Below are 17,036 nucleotides of genomic sequence, written 5' to 3'. Positions count from 1 at the left end.
ATTGTTATATTATTTAAAACCACACAAACACACAGCACACAAACCACACTTTTTTAATCATATAAATTTTATAATTATAATTATTTATATTAAAATGGAAAAAAAAAAAAAAAAAAAAAAAAGTGAATGGAAGAAGAAAAAAAAAAAAAAAAAAAAAAAAAAAAATAGAATAAATTTATAAAATATATGAAATATATAAAAAATAAATAAATTTTATAATTTAATTATTTATACTCTGTAAAGGTAGTTACTATTTGAAATTTATAGCCGACTGTTTTATAATTCCTTTTCAGGTTTATTTTTTAGTATTTATAATTGTTTAAATTTGATTTTTTATTTTTTATTTTTTATTTTTTTGGTTTTTTTTTTTTTTGGTTTTTGATTTAATTAAAAATTATTTAAAAAAGATGGTATAAATACTACTAAATAATGATAGTTAAACAACACACACACACTCTCTCTCTCTCTCATTCACACTCATTCACACAAAGACACCACTGATATTATTTTTTATAAAAAAAAAAGAAAATAAAAATATGATAATTGTGATAGTGAGTTAAGATGGCGAATATAAATTAAGTGTGAGTGTGTTTGAGAGAGACAGACAGAGAGTGTGTGTGTGTAGTGTGTTTGAGAGAGAGTGTGTGTATGTGGTTAAATTTATATTGGTAGGAGGTGGTAAAGAAAAAATACTTTAAATTAAAATAAATATGTTTCTATAATATATTTTTTATTGTTATTGTTGTAGTTGTTGTTGTTAAAATTGTATTTGAAATTTTGATAGTTTAATAATAGTCATTGACTGGTTGGTTGTAAGAGTGGTTGGTTATAATAAATGGTTGGCTGTTTAGTTTGGCTGCAGCAAAACAATGATTATTATTATTATTATTATTATTATTATTATTATTATTATTATTATTATTATAGTAGTTGTGGTTAGAAAGAGTTGTTAAAGTGTTATAAAACCTTTTTTTTTTTTTTTTTTTTTTTTTTTTTTTTTTTCCATATTCACCTTTTTATTTATTATTTTTATTTATTTTTATTTTTATTTTATTATAATGTCATGATATTTTAGTATATCCATCTACAAAACAAATATAAAAGGATTAAAAACAAAAAGAAATTGAAACAACAAATGAGATGAGAGTAAAAAAAAAAAAAACAATAAAAAACAATAAATAAATAAACAAAAAAAAAAAAAAAAATTAAAAAATTAAAAAATTAATATTTAAACATTATAAATAAAATCCACAAAAAAAAAAAAGAATACTATTTGAAAACCATTTATTGTAGTTATAATTTATAAATTTATTCAATGGGAGTATTATTATTAGTAATATTAATTTTTTATTGTTGTTTTTGTTTTTGGTGTTATTAAACACCATTTATTAACCACTATATAACACACTCACACTATTTATAATATTATAAAATAATTATTCCCATTTGTAGATATGATTGTCAATTTTTTTATTTATATTTATGTGTGTAACATATCACATATATCATATATAGTTTTTTTTTTTTTTTTTTTTTTTTTTTTTTTTTTTTTTTTTTTTTTTTTTTTTATAAAAAATAAAAAATAAAAAATAAATTTTATTGCTATTGTCTCACTACAATAAAATAACAATAAAATTTTAACCAAATATTTTTCTTCTATGAGGAAATAAACCTCTGAATAAGTTTTTAACAATATATTCTTTTTTTCTATATCTCTTTTTATTTTTTTTATTTTTATTTTTATTTTTATTTTTATTTTTATTTTTTGTGAATTCTTAAAAATTTTACTTAAAAATCTAAATGTAAAAAAAAAAAATAATAATTATAATAATTTGAGGGATAAATATTGTTAAGGTAAAATTTTATTAATTTTTATTATTTTATTATTTTATTATCATTTTATTATTATTATAATAATTTTTTTTTTTTTTTTTTTTTTTTTTTTTTTTTTTTTTACAGTATTAAGCAGATCTACATCTTGAAAATTGTATGGGTTTGTGTAATGCATTTGAAAAAATTTCCCAAAATAAAAAAAAAAAAATTGGTTTTTACAATAAAATATTTTAGTACAAATTCACATATCTAAGATTTTAAAAATTTCATCCCATATTGATATTATGGGTGTATTAAAAAAGGATTGTTTCCCATAAAATTTAAAAAACAATTTTTTATTTTTTGTTTAATTTTATTTTATTTCATTTCATTTGGTTGTGGTGTTTTGTCGGGTGGTTAAAAAAATAAATAAAAAAAAAAAACAAATTTCTAAAATTTCGTTAGTTTTTACAATTTTTATTTTATTTTTTTTTTTATTTTTTTTTTTATTTTTTTTTTTATTATTATGATCAAATATCACACCTATCTAAATTAGTATAATAAGATAATATGATACGATTAGTATATAATAATTTTCGAAAACTTCCAAAAACGCTTTTAATACCATCATTCCAAAAACAACCACATCCCATACATTTTAATTTCAACAAAAAACATTTTTTTACTACTATTAATAATAATAATACCAATGAAACAATATTAACAACTGAAAATACCCCCACCAATTTAACCCCAAATAATAATAATAAAATAATAATTAAAAATACTGAAGATGAAATTAAAGAAACAATATTTTCTGTTCAAAGGTTTTTATTTATTTATTTATTATTTTTTTTTAGAAAATAATATTAATAATTTTCTTTTTTCTTTTTTCTTTTTATTTTTTTTTTTTTATTTTTTTTTACTTTTAATAATAAAGGGAATTAAATATTATAGAATTAAATGATTGGTATAATGTTAATATTACAAAAATATTTTCAGAGAATAAAGAACTTAAAAATAGTGAAATTAGTAAACCAATTTTAAAATTACAACAAATATTTAGAGATAATTTTGAATATTCATTTTATGAGATGTTAAAATTTGCATACCCTAAAGAAGAATGGGATAGAGTTAAATTGGTAAAATCAATTGATAGGAATAAATATTTTTGGTTAAATCAAGATAATATTGATTCTTTTATTCAATCTTTTACAACTGATATGAAATTCGATCAAACTCATCGTAAATTTGATAGGTTTCGATATAGTGATGAAAATGAAACTGATAATGAATATCTTAAACAATGGTATAAAGTTCAAAAAAATGATTTTATAAAATTTAAAGGTCGTCCAATAATTGCACAATTTAATGATTCAATTTATGGTTTTCTTTGTAGTTATTATCCAAATTATAATTTTAAACCTTGGTTATTTACATCAGCTCCAAGGTATACCTTATTTATTATTAATTTATTATTAATTAATTATTTATTAATTTATTAATTATTTATTAATTTTTTTATTATTATTTTTTATTATTTATTAGAAATTTTTGGAAACCAATTGAAAATCAAAAACAATATTTACAATGGTTAGGTAAACAAATAGGATTCACAGAATATAACCATTGGTATGGTATTGGTAAAAATGATTTTGTTAAAAATAATGGATCATCTTTATTATTATTATATAATGGATCACCAGCAAAAGTGATTATAGAAGTTTTTAAAGATGATTATGATTGGAAAGTTTGGAAATTTAATAATTTACCAATATTAAATGATAATAAAAATAATGTTGATAATAATAATGATAATAATAAAAATAATAAAATTGAAGAAATTAAAGATGAATTAAAAACTTTAAGAGAATTTTTTAAATTTGCAGGAGAATATTATAATATTTTAGATATTAAAGATTGGTATAGAGTTTCAAATTCACAAATTCAATATATTGGTGGATCACAACTTGTTAAAAAACATGGTGGATTATTTAATTGTTTAGAGATTTTATATCCAGAAGAGAAATGGGATTATCATATTTATTCACAACCTGGTAAAAAATCATCACAACGTTTATTATCAATTTATTTAAATCATTTATTTATTCAAAATAATAATAATAATAATAATAATAATAATAATGATAATAATAATATTGAAATATTTGAAGATTATAGACATCCAAATTTAAAATATCAACAATTAAGTAATCATTCATTTCATTTAGATTTTTTTATACCTCAATTATCATTAGCATTTGAATATCAAGGTAAACAACATTATATGGATGTTCCACGTTTTGGTGATTCTACAATATATCAAAATCGTGATAATGAAAAAAGATTAATTTGTAAGAATAATAATATCACAATCATTGAAATTCCATTTTGGTGGGATAATCAAATTGAATCTTTAATTGGTACAATTATCACTGAATTACCAAATTTAAAAGATCAATTATTAATAAATTATAAAAATTATTTATTAAATTATAAAAAAAATAATAATCAAATTATTAATAATAATACTAATAATAATAATAATAATCAAATTATTAATAATAAAAATGATAATAATAATAATAATAATAATAATGGTGATAATGGTGATAATGGTGATAATAATAAAAATAAAAATAATAATAATAATAATAATTTAAAAAATATTAATGATAATAATAATAATAATGATAATAATAATAAAAATGGTAATAATAATCAAATTGATTTTGACACTTTTTTACCAATATCAAAAACACCACAAAAGGTTAGTAATCGTAAAAGACTTTTCAATAAAGAATGATTTTTGAATAAATCTAAAATTTAATCTTAAACAAAAGAAAAAAAAGTGGTTGGAAAATTTTTTTTAATTTATTTATTTGTTTAAAGAATAAAACAAATATATTATTTTTATTTCTTTTTTAAAAAAAAAAAAAAAAAAAAAAAAATTAAAATAATCTTTTAACTATAGTACTCAAATAAATAAAAAAATAAATAAAAAGTCATAAAAGAATAAAATTAAGGTTTGGAGAAAAAAAAAAAAAAAAAAAAAAATTTATTTATTTTTTTATTTATTTATTTTACAACCAATTATAACCACCATTAGATTTAAAAATTTTTTAATAAAAATTATAATATTTATTAACTTTTTGATTTATTTGAAATCAATGATTATTAATATAAATATAGCACCATTAACCACTTATCCCACAATAAAATAAAATATAAAAACTAAACCATGTAATCTTTATTTCCATCTCTATCAATTGCGATAGATAAATCTGATTGAGTTTTTTTTTTTTTTTTTTTTTGTTTTTTTTTTCCTTTTTTCATTTTCTTTTTTTTATTAAAAAGGTGAAGACGGTAATACCAATAAAAGCAATTGTAAGTTTTTTGTAAATAAGATAAATTATATATAATTAACAATTATTTAATATTTTTTTAAAGATACAAAATGGTGCATGTATTACCATTTTTATTTAATTTATTTTATTTTTTTTTTATTTTATTTTATTTTTTATGAACCTAGTGCGTGTGTGTATGTGTGTGGTTATTAATTTGATATAACCCACCCAGAATATCTAAATAAGCCAGTTGTTTTACCTTTTCTTTTTTTAATTTCCTTTTTATTTTTTTTAAATTTTTCATTTTTCATTTTCGAAATGACTTTCCCACATTATCTTATTTTTTTTTCCATTATTTTTTTTATTTGCAAATAAAATTTTTTTTTTTTTTTTTTTTTTTTTAATTTTTTTTATTTTTTTTTTATTTTTTTGGTATTTTTTTTTTTGTATAAAATTCACCTCTTTCATATTCTCTCCTCTGCAATATAAATTTTTTGTTTAACAAATTTTTTTTTTTTTTAATGTTTTTTTAAATATTAATTATAATTTTAATTTAAAATAGAAAATAAAAAATTAAAAAAAAAAAAAAAAAAAAAAAACGCACATTTTACTTTTGCACAAATTAAAAAGGAAAAAAAAAAAAAAAAAAAAAAAAAAAAAGAAGAAAAAGAAATCAATTAAACAATACATTTCGCAATATTTATTATAATTGTAATATTACATTAACAAAAGATAAAGTAGAGGGAAATAAAGGATATAAATAGAAAAAGAAGGAGAAGAAGTGGTGCGTAGTTAAATTATTATTATAATTTTATATTATAATAAAAAGATAATTTATTTATTGGTCATAATAATTTTACTTTTAATATAATAACTTTTATAATTAAAAAAAAAAAAAAAAAAAAAAAAACAAAAACAAAAAAGTATATATTAAATAAATTTAAAAAAACACGCGTGTATATCCCCATATATATATACGAAAAGAAATGAGAAATATTAAACACATCCAACTTAAGGATATGGAAGAGATTGACGAAAATGATGAAGAATTTGAAATTGATGGTGATGATATTAGACCAAGAAAAAAATCAGAATTCCAATCAACTCAAAATAAATCTACATTCAAAAGACTATTTGAATATTTAACTGAAACTAATTTTAAAAAATCACTACTTATCATTGCATTTTGTTCTTTCTTTATTATATTTACAATTACTGCATCATTAGCCACAAAAGGTAAAAAAAAAAAAAAAAATAACAAATAATATTTAAAAAAAAAAAAAAAAAATTTACTAATCATATGATTTTTAAATATTATTATTATTATGATTTTTAAAAATTACATTTATTTATTTTTATATTTATATTTTGAATTTAATTTTTAAATTTTAAGTTATTTCAGAGCAAATTATATATTCAAATATTAAATTACCAGGTAATGTTATACCAATTCATTATTTTACACATGTCGATATTAGAATGGAACCAAAATTTAATTTCAATGGTACAATTGTTTCAACATTGAATATTACAAGCGATAAAAATGATTTTATTGTGATTCATGCAGATGAAAGCACATTATCATTAAATAGTATTCACTTAGTATCAGTACCAAAATATAATAGTTCAAAACCGGTCAATAGTACCGATTTCGATTTGGAGTCATCTATCACTCCAACAAATAAAGTCTATAGTCCCGAAAATAGCTATTACATCTTATTTTTTAAGGATTTGAAAAAGTTTTTAGATGTATGTTATTTAAAAATTTTTTCAATTTCTTTTTTTCTTTTTTTTTTTTTTTTTTTTTTTTTTTTTTTTTTTTTTCAAAACTTGGATTTAATTTTAAATTTTTGATTTTTTTTTTTTTTTTTCAATTTTCCAGTTTTTTTTTTTTTTTTTTTTTTTTTTTTTTTAAAAAAATTTAGATTTAATTTATTAACTAATAATTACTTTATTATTAAAAAATAATTTAATAATTTAATAATTTAATAATTAAATAATATATTTATATTTTTATATATATAGAAAAATGGAAGTATTTTTAATTTATATATTAGTTATAATGGATCATTAGTTGATTCAGAAGGTACGAGTACATTAAGAGGATTATATTTATCATCATATAAGAATCCAAGTAATCATAGTGAATCAAAGTATTTAGCAGTAACACAATTTGAACCAGTTGATGCAAGATTATCATTTCCATGTTTTGATGAACCATCATTGAAAGCCAATTGGACAATTTGGATTACACATCCAAATAATTATAAAGCACTCTCAAATATGCCAGCCTATTTAGTGGAAGATAATAAGGTAGCCCATAAAACAACCACTCGATTCGATACTACCCCAAAGATGAGTAGTTATTTGGTTTGTATTGTAGTTCATCAATTTAGTAGTAAATCCGATTTCATTGACCGTAGAGGTAAAGAAGGTGCAACCTCTGTTCCATTGACAGTTTGGGCCGCCGATCATTTAATGGATACCGTTGATTTTTCATTGGATATGGCAAAGAAATCATTTGTATTCTTTGAAGATTATTTTGATATTCTTTATCCATTACCAAAGATGGATCTTGTAGCTATACCTGGTAAATTTTCTATTTTATTTTATTTTATTTTTTCCAATATTCAAATACTAATTTTTTCTTTTTTTTTTTTATTATTATTATTATTATTATTATTATTATTATTATTATTATTATTATTATTATTATTATTATTATTATTATTATTATTATTATTATTATTATTATTATTATTATTATTATTATTATTATTATTATTATTATGAAAATACTCTTTTATACTACTTGGGAAGATTTCGCTGCGGGTGCAATGGAGAATTTTGGTTTAATGACATTTAGAGAATCCGATCTACTATATAGTAATAAAACTTCAGATCAAGAGAATAAACAAAGAGTGGCAGAAGTGGTTTCACATGAGATTGCTCATCAATGGTTTGGTGATTTGGTCACAATGAAATGGTGGAATGATCTTTGGTTAAATGAAGGTTTTGCAACTTTTATGTCCTACAAGTGTATGCAAAAGGTATTGATTGATGAATTCGATAGTGAAGAGATCTTTCAATATAGTTCAAAACAACCTGGTCTAGATATTGATGCTTCACCATTCACTCATACAATCTCAAATAATTACACTGATCCATTGGATATTATGGCTTCATTCGATAGTGTAACCTATGATAAAGGTTCTTCAATTCTATTGATGTTGGAGGCAATGATTGATAGAGTTAAAGAGAATGCTTTTCGTGATGGTATTAGAAACTATTTGAAAAAGTATGCCTATGGAAATGCTGAAACCAATGATCTTTGGGAAATGTTGTATGACTCGATTGCACGTGACCCAATTATGGTAATACCTGACATTATGAATCAATGGACAACTTATCCAGGTTTTCCACAAATTAAAATCGATTCAATCGGTAACAATTCATATCGTATCACTCAATCTAAATTCACTCAACCAAATACAACTCGTCCAAGTGATTTCAATGCAAACTCTATTTGGTGGATGCCAATTAAAGTCATTGACAATTGTGAAAACACTGATGACCTTTACATCTCCAATAAATCCATTCAATATAAGGGTTGGAGTGATCAAGCTTGTGGTACCCCAGCAAAGGATAGTTTTATATTTGCAAACTCTGATGCCACTGGTTTCTATCGTACCCTCTATGATAGCTCAATCTTTGATAAGATTGTAAATAGACTCAATGAGAATGCCACTGAACATTTCACAACTCTACAAAGAATTTCTTTTGCTGATGATCTCTATGCATTCTCAAAGATTGGTGCAATTCCAACTTCTGTAGCTTTGAAAACTTTTTACTATACCACCGTCTCTGTTGAACCAAATTTCGTAGTTTGGAAAGATATCCTAAGTTTCCTTTCATTTGTTCACAATCGTTTAGAAACCGTTGTTCCATGTTATATTCAATACATTAAAAAAGCTCAATACATTTTCAATAAAGGCTTATTACCACTCATCAAACTTAATATTACTTCGGATGATGAACTCTCCTATAATCAATTGGAATTAAGAAAATCTGCCTTTTCAAAAGTAAACTCCTTATCAATTACTTCTTTAAGAATTCATCTTAATCAAATTTATTTAGATAATAGTAATTATAAATTTTTTTATTTTTTTATTTTTTATTTTCTAATAGAATCTTTTTTCTAATAATAATTGTTTTTTTTTTTTTATAAAAATTAAATAACTACAGTTGATACACCAGAAAATATTGATCCATCAATTAGAGCTCCATTATTCTCATCAATTATACAAAATGGTGATATTGAAGAATATGAATGGGTAGTTAATAGATTTGAAAATACAAATGCAATCAATGAAAGAATCGATGCTTTGAAAGCAATTTCCAATCCAAAGAATCCACAATTAATTAGAAATACTTTAAAAATGCTTTTAGATGTAATTATTTTAATTTTTAATTTTAATTTTTTAATTTTTTTTTTTTTTTTTTGCTAATCCTTTATAATTTAAATTAGGGTAAAATTAAAAGTCAAGACTTTTATATGGTTTTCTTGGAAATGTCATATTCACCATTTGCAAGAGAATTAGCTTGGAACTTTTTATTAGATAATTTTAATTTCATTTCAGAGTAATTATTATTATTATTATTATTTTAATTATTATTATTATTATTTTTATTATTTTTTATAATATTTTTCCAAGATTTTATTTGGTTTCTAATAAGTTTATTTTTATAAAAATAATAAATAGGAATTCAACACCAGGTGATATTGGTAAATATGTAACCTATTTTGCATCATCAATGGATTCCCAAGCAAAAATTGATCAAATTAAACAATTTTTCACAGATGCTCATCCAATCCCAGCCTCTTCGTTGGCAAATGCTATATCAAGTATTCAATACAATATGAATTGGTTAAAAAACCAAGCACCTGAACTTTGTAATTTTTTAAATAAATAATTATAATTTTAATAATTATAAATTCTATTTTTCTTTTTTTTATTTATGTTTAAATAAAAAAAAAAAGTAAAGTTATTTATAACTTTTTTAGTTTGATTTTTTTTTATTATCTTTTTTTTTTTTTTTATTAATCTTTTTTTTTTTTTTTTTTTTGTTTATTTTTTATTTTTTATTATATGTCATATTTTATTTGTTTTATAAATTATTTGGTATTAATTTTTTATTATTTTTTTTTTTTTAAAGTACTTTGCTCTTTGGTGCTTCGTATCTATCTGGAACTTGGAGATCAGAAATACAACAAATACCAGTGAATAAAATGGCTAATAAGATTGAGATAATCAAATAAGCAGAAAGGACTGGACCAGTAACATAAGTGAAATGTTGTTTAGTTGGTTCATTTGATCCTGAACTACTTGATCCACTACCTTGTTGGCTGGCTGAATTTAATGATGATGAACCATCTTGTAAAAATGATTGTTCAACTTGTTTGTTGAAAGTCTATTTTTTTAAAAAAAAAAATAAAGATGTTATTTACAATGTTAGTAATATTTCAGATATAAAGTTTACCTAATCTCACAATCAGGAGATAGAGAGAGAAGAAAGAAGAGAAAAAAAAAAAAAAAAAAAAAAAAAAAAAAAAAAAAAAAAAAAAAAAAAAAAAAAAAAAAACTTACAGCTTGAACATCAAATTCATGAGCAGAAGCAGCAGTAAAGAAAGAAACGAATGATGATTTTTCAACAACAGATTGGAATTGTTTGATGGTTGAGTCTTGATTTTGAGCGAGTAAAACAACTACGATATCAACAACTTTGTTTGATAAGGTTGGTTGAATTTTTGAGGCTTCTGATAATAAAATATTTTGGGCACCTTCAATTTCAAATTGGGTGTCAGATTCTTTGGCAACAAAAACTGATCCTTTGATACCTTTTAATTGTGATACAATATTTAAAACTCCAACTTCTGATGATGGAACGAAAATGTGTGATTTTGATTCTTCAACTGAATTCTAAATAATAAATAATATTAATATTAAAGGTTAAAGAATATTGATATGTTAAACATTTATCATTGATAATCCTTTGTCATTGATCAAATGACAGAATTAAAAATAATATTAAATGTTTCCACTAATCTATTTTATGATAATTATTTTACCTTTAAATTTTTAAATAAACCACCATTACTATTTGATGAATATGAATCAAAAACGGTTGAGAGTTGATCTGAACGAAGCTATTTAAATATAAAATAATTATAATTAGTAATCTTAAACCAAAGAGTTATCAATGTATGAATAAAGAAGTTGATTGATTGATTAATTATTACTATTATTTTAAAATAAATTATATTATTATTATTATTATTATTATTATTATTATTATTATTATTATTATTATTATTATTATTATTATTATTATTATTATTATTATTATTATTATTATTATTATTATTATTATTATTATTATTATTATTTTTGGAAATTATTATTAAAATCAAAATTAATGAAGGTGGGTTGTGATTTTTATTTATTATTATATATATAAAATATATATATTTGGATTGTATATATACTACTTTTGGTTCTACAAAAATTGTAAGAGTTTCAACGCTGTTTTCATTAATGATTGATTGAATAAGTGTTTTAAAGTGTTCTTGAGTATATTTGTTTACTGAATTGCTTGGGAATACACTAAAATTTTTAAAAAATAACAATTAGAAAAGAAAAAAAAAAAAAATAAATAAAAGAGAGAGAAAAAAAAAAAAAAAAAAAAAAAAAAAAGAAAAAAGTTATAAGTAAGTACTTACTTATCCTTTGAACTCCAACCTAAAATTGGAACATATGATGATAAAACAGCACCTAAAACAATATTTAATAAAAGGAAAATAATTGCTCCTTTATTCATTTTTTATTTTTTAATTAAAAAAAAATATATATATATAATTTTAAAGTAGTTTAAAGTGACTGGTTGTGTGCTGAGAAAAATAAATTGAAAAATTTTGAAAATAAAAAAAAAATTTGAAAAAAAAGAAATTTTTTTTTTTTTTTTTTTTTTTTTTTTTTTTTTTTAAAAAAAAAGATAATATATTGTGAAAAACGAAAAAAATTGATTAATTGTTTTTATTTTTTTTATTTTTTTATTTTTTTTTTTTTTTCCTTTTTTTTGTTTTATACTGGGACTTTGTGTTTTGATTAAAAAAAAAAAAAAAAAAAAGAAAAAAAGAAATAAAAATAGTCAAATGAAAAAAAACCAAAATTAAAATTTTAAAAATTATTTTCATTTTTTGGCCTGGTTATTTTTAACCAGGAAATTAAAAAAAAAAAATTAAATTAATTTTGGTTTTTAAATAGAAAAGATTTTTAATAAAAAAAAAAAAAAAAATAAAAAAAAAAAAAAATAAAAAAAAAGATTTGTTTGAAAAATTAGTAATAGCACCTTTTGTTTTACTATTGACTTTTATTTGGTTATTATTTTATTATTATTATTATTATTTTTTAAAAAATAATTATTATTTAGTTTAAATGTACAGAATGATAATATTGAGCTAGATTATTAAATATAAATAGGATGATAAGGTTTTTTTCCATGCAATTTTGCATTGCAGACCGGACAGCTTTTTTTCTTTTTTAAGGCATTGACGATACAATCAGAGCAAAATATATGCCCACAAAGAGTTGAGACATATGGCTTTGTATCTTCAAAACAAATTGGACATTCCAAATTTTTTGATTTTTTATCACCGCCATTGGATTGCGTATCAATTGCTTTCTTTGATTCATTTTCTTTTTCCATTTCTTTTTGAAGTTTCCAAAGTTCTGAATTTTCAGATATCGAGGATAATGATGAGTTACCTTGTTTTTCGAGTATATGAATTACCTCTGGTTTAGTTGTTTGGATGGATGCTGTTGCAGTAGTGTTGTTGTTATTGCTATTATTGTTATTTCTGACAGCTGAACGATTTGTGCCAACCAAAGATTGACGATTTGTTGGTCTAAAAAATGAGTCGTCGCTTGAGTCACTATTGCGGTCCCTACCACCAAACCCAAAACTAATGTCAATATTTTCATCAAAAAGATCCTCTGGACTAATTGGGAATTGATTTCTACGATCAAAGTGAACATCATCATCATCATCGTCTTCATCATCATCGTCTTCATCATCATCATCATCATCATCATCATCATCGTCATCGTCGGTATCAAAATTATGATAATGTTTTCTCTTTTTTAAACTATTACCACCATTACCATTATTACCAATAGGGCCATTTCCTACAGCACTACCACTATGATTATTAAAAATGTTTAATACTATTGGAAATTGTTGTTGAGATGGTGGTGGTGGTGGCTGATGTTGTGTTCTAGAATTAAAGAAACTATTATTTCTAAAAAAAGTAAAGTCATTCGCTTGTCTATTAAGGAATCTATTATTACTATTATTATTACTATTATTATTTCTATCATTATTATGATTATTATTATTATTAGCTAAACGTGTTGCTGTCAGTACTAAAACTGGTGATTGTGGTGGAGAAAGAGTAAGATCCACAACTCTGTCATATAAAAAAAAAAAAAAAATTAATAAATCAATGTCAACAAAAACCGTGGTGTATATTATAACTTACTCTTTATCTTGATTGTTGTTTTGGTTATTTACATTTGTGGTGGTGGTAGTGGTAGTTGTGGAAGTTTCAGTAGTTTCAGTATTTGAAATAGGTGTGGGTTTATCATTATCATTTTCACCATCATCATCTTCATCATCTTCATCATCATCACTCAAATCTATAATAACTACCTGTCTACTTGATTGGCGTTGATTCTGTTTTTCACCCTCTTTTTTGATATTAAGGTCTATTTGTTGTGATTGTTGTGATTGTTGTGATTGTTGTGATTGTTGTGATTGTTGTTCCTCTTCTTTATTTTGTTCTCCATTTTGTTGTTCATTTTCTTCATTATGTTGTTCATTTTCTCTATTTTCTTGTTTCTCCTCTACATTTTGCTTCACCTCTTCATTTTGTTTCTCCTCTTCATTTTGTTTCACCTCTTCATTTTGTTTCTCCTCTTCATTTTTTTTCTCCTCTTCATTTTGTTGTATTGGGTTCTTCACACCAAATGCGAAATCCTCTTGTGGGTTTTCATGTTGAACTAATTGAGAGGTACCATGAGCAATTGTTTTATTTTTATCATCTTTTTGTTGCTTATTTTCTTCATCTATCTGCCTATCCATCAATTCAAATATATCATTTAAAATTTCGGGTATATCTTGTGATGTTTGGCTGTCCATTTTATAATAATATTATTTTATTATTATTTAATATATACTTTTAATATTAGATGATATCTTTAATTCTGTATAACTTGTAAACTTGGTTTTTATAATTTGAAGGTGTGAAACATTTATTGTGTATATTTTTTTTTAATTTTTATCTTTTGAAATATCTCTTTGAAAAATTCAAGTTTGAAAAAATATGAGAAAAAAAAAAAAAAAAAAAAAAAAAAAAATTATTTTAAAAAAATTTTTTTTGTATTTATTTTTATTTTTATTTAATTTTTTTTTTTTTTATTTTTATTTTTTTTTATTTTTTTTTCTGACCCATAAATAGTAGTTCGATTTATTCCAAGCATTGTTGGAAGAAAGAAAAAAAAAAAAACAATAAAATAACCAACTTGGTTCATTTCCAATATTTTGAAAGTTTTTTTGATTATAAAAAAAAAAAAAAAAAAACCATAAATAAAGTTTAGTCCAACCACAAAATTTTTAATTAACAAAAACATAGCCCGGCTTTTAAAAGCCACAATTTATTACAAAAAAAAAAAAAAGACAGAAAATTAAAATATGGAAATTGTATTTTTTTTTAAAATTTTTTTGTTTTTTTATTTTTTTTATTTATTTATTTATTATATTAATAATAATTATTATTATTAATTTTATAAATTGGTAATTATAATAGTACATGGGTTTTTCTTTTTTTTTTTTTTTTTTTTTTTTTTTTCTTTTTTTTTTTTTTTTTTTTTTTTTTTTTTTTTAAATAAATTTATATTGTACAGAAGTTTAGGGAAAAAAATCACATCGTGAATTAATTTGTTTTTTAAATTTTTACAAATAATTAAATATATATACTTGGTTTTTTAATTTTTTTTTTTTTTTTCTTTTTTTTTTTATAATCAATTATTTCCTTGACCATTTGTTGAAGTGGAAATTTGAATATTTTGCATTTCAACAGTCTGTTTTTCTTCATCAGATGATGATAAAGAAGATGAAGATGAACCTTCATCATTATAATTTTGTTGTAAACCATAATTATTATTTAGATTTTGTTGATTATTTACCATATTTGGATGTCTTTCCAAAGAACATTGCTCCATATCGGAACTACATTGCACATCATCACCAGTTGGATGACCACCCATAGTTTTACCAGAAGTACCACGACTTGAACTATATGGTGATGGATTGTTATTGTTTTTATTCTTTTCCAATTTCTTTTGTACATCAGTAAAGTAACCAAAGAATGTGAAAACTGTTAAAATCTTTGCACCAAAATAACGCCACATTAATGGATTATTATAGATAAATGTGACAGATGCCCAAAAACCATGGGATACACTCAAATAGGTGTGGAGAATATTGAGTGCTGGTGGAAACATATTTAAACCATTTACAATACGATTAACAACTGCAAATACCCAACAAACAAGGAAAACTATGATATAGTTGATCAATTTGAATTGGTATGTTAAATGTTTCTCTTTATTATCACTAACACCATTATGAATAACAACATAGGTATAACGTGATGTTAAACCAACCAATACTGCTGAAATTGCCCAAATAAATAAGAATGGACCATAGAATAACCCAAATCTATATCCAGTGAAACTTACACCAATCCAACACCAATTACCAACAAATTGTACTGTATTTTTTGCCAACATAACAATTGTTGAAATTAATGGTAAACCCCAACATAATAAATAATAATATTTTTCAAATCTTTCTGGTTCTGGTTCTCTTTTTACAATTAACATATAAATACTAATTGCTAAAAAAAAAAATTTTTAAGAGAAAAAAAAAAAAAAAAAAAAAAAAAAAAAAATTAGCACATTTTCAAATAATCTGATCAAATCTTTTTTTAGATTTTTTTTTTTTTTTTTTTTTTTTTTTTTTAAAAAAATTTAAACTTACCAAGACATAAAGTCCACAACCAACATGCAAAACTACCATATGTAATTACAATTGCATATAAATAACAAGGGAAACCACCATTGACAGCTGTATTTGTTAAAGTTAAAATTGTTGAAGGAAAATCTTTACAAAAGGAGGTAGCACAAAAACATGCAATTACTTTTGTAACATGATTACGCAAAAGTTTTAATCTCCAAAAACCAATCAACACTGCCATACAACCCAACATTGAAGAAAAATCGGCAAATAATAATAAAACCAATGATGTTTCATTGGCTGGATTTCCATCTAAAAGACCCATTTTATTTTTTTATTTATATATATATATGTGTGAAAAATCTAGATAGTTTATGTATGTGATTGTATTTTAAATAATTTTTTTTTTTTTTTTTTTATTGTATTAATACAAATTATTTTTTTAAATTTAGCGTTCTATAATTATTTGAAAATAAAAGAAAAGAGAGGAAAAAAAAAAATAATAATAAAAAATATGTGTAAAAAAAAAAATAAGAAAAAAAAAAAAATAATATAATATAAAATAAAGAAAATAAAAATAAAAAAAAAAAAATAGATTAATATTTTGTAAATTGTGATTGAAAAAAAAATTTTATTTTATTTTTTTCAATTTTTTTTTATTTTAATTGATTAATCACCTTTCAATCTCGATTGATTGAAAAAAAAATAAAAAAAAATTGGATAATCTACAAAAGTTTTTAT

The 17,036-nt window shown here is 21.2% G+C and overlaps 6 protein-coding genes across 6 annotated transcripts; 2 read left to right on the top strand and 4 right to left on the bottom strand.

Moving 5' to 3' along the window:
* Positions 1-2,382: 2,382 nt before the first annotated feature.
* On the top strand, positions 2,383-4,618 carry DDB_G0273543 (hypothetical protein; the record flags this gene model as incomplete). The annotated part of the gene is made up of 3 exons (XM_639561.1): positions 2,383-2,639; positions 2,753-3,262; positions 3,361-4,618. 3 exons carry the CDS (start codon positions 2,383-2,385, stop codon positions 4,616-4,618), a joined length of 2,025 nt encoding a protein of 674 aa, XP_644653.1.
* A 72-nt stretch (positions 4,619-4,690) lies between these two features.
* On the bottom strand, positions 4,691-5,148 carry DDB_G0273541 (hypothetical protein; the record flags this gene model as incomplete). The annotated part of the gene is made up of 3 exons (XM_639560.1): positions 4,691-4,731; positions 4,782-4,788; positions 5,053-5,148. The coding sequence occupies 3 exons, from the start codon at positions 5,146-5,148 to the stop codon at positions 4,691-4,693; spliced, it is 144 nt and encodes a 47-aa protein (XP_644652.1).
* Positions 5,149-6,145: 997 nt separating this feature from the next.
* DDB_G0273539 (hypothetical protein) lies at positions 6,146-10,133 on the top strand (the record flags this gene model as incomplete). Its single annotated transcript, XM_639559.1, has 7 exons — positions 6,146-6,395; positions 6,553-6,908; positions 7,185-7,749; positions 7,980-9,302; positions 9,405-9,610; positions 9,688-9,800; positions 9,923-10,133. 7 exons carry the CDS (start codon positions 6,146-6,148, stop codon positions 10,131-10,133), a joined length of 3,024 nt encoding a protein of 1,007 aa, XP_644651.1.
* A 237-nt stretch (positions 10,134-10,370) lies between these two features.
* On the bottom strand, positions 10,371-12,038 carry DDB_G0273537 (hypothetical protein; the record flags this gene model as incomplete). The annotated part of the gene is made up of 5 exons (XM_639558.1): positions 10,371-10,631; positions 10,808-11,140; positions 11,290-11,367; positions 11,707-11,824; positions 11,941-12,038. The coding sequence occupies 5 exons, from the start codon at positions 12,036-12,038 to the stop codon at positions 10,371-10,373; spliced, it is 888 nt and encodes a 295-aa protein (XP_644650.1).
* A 648-nt stretch (positions 12,039-12,686) lies between these two features.
* Positions 12,687-14,417, bottom strand: mip1-2 (MEK1 interacting protein 1; the record flags this gene model as incomplete). Its single annotated transcript, XM_639557.1, has 2 exons — positions 12,687-13,686; positions 13,759-14,417. The coding sequence occupies 2 exons, from the start codon at positions 14,415-14,417 to the stop codon at positions 12,687-12,689; spliced, it is 1,659 nt and encodes a 552-aa protein (XP_644649.1).
* An 881-nt stretch (positions 14,418-15,298) lies between these two features.
* On the bottom strand, positions 15,299-16,620 carry carA-2 (G-protein-coupled receptor; the record flags this gene model as incomplete). Its single annotated transcript, XM_639556.1, has 2 exons — positions 15,299-16,176; positions 16,320-16,620. The coding sequence occupies 2 exons, from the start codon at positions 16,618-16,620 to the stop codon at positions 15,299-15,301; spliced, it is 1,179 nt and encodes a 392-aa protein (XP_644648.1).
* Between the last annotated feature and the right edge of the window lie 416 nt (positions 16,621-17,036).

Source organism: Dictyostelium discoideum, assembly GCF_000004695.1.
Source record: "Dictyostelium discoideum AX4 chromosome 2 chromosome, whole genome shotgun sequence".
NCBI classification, from domain to species: Eukaryota; Evosea; class Eumycetozoa; order Dictyosteliales; family Dictyosteliaceae; genus Dictyostelium; species Dictyostelium discoideum.
Note: the sequence above shows the minus strand (reverse complement) of the source record. Positions and strands in the feature narration are given on the sequence as shown.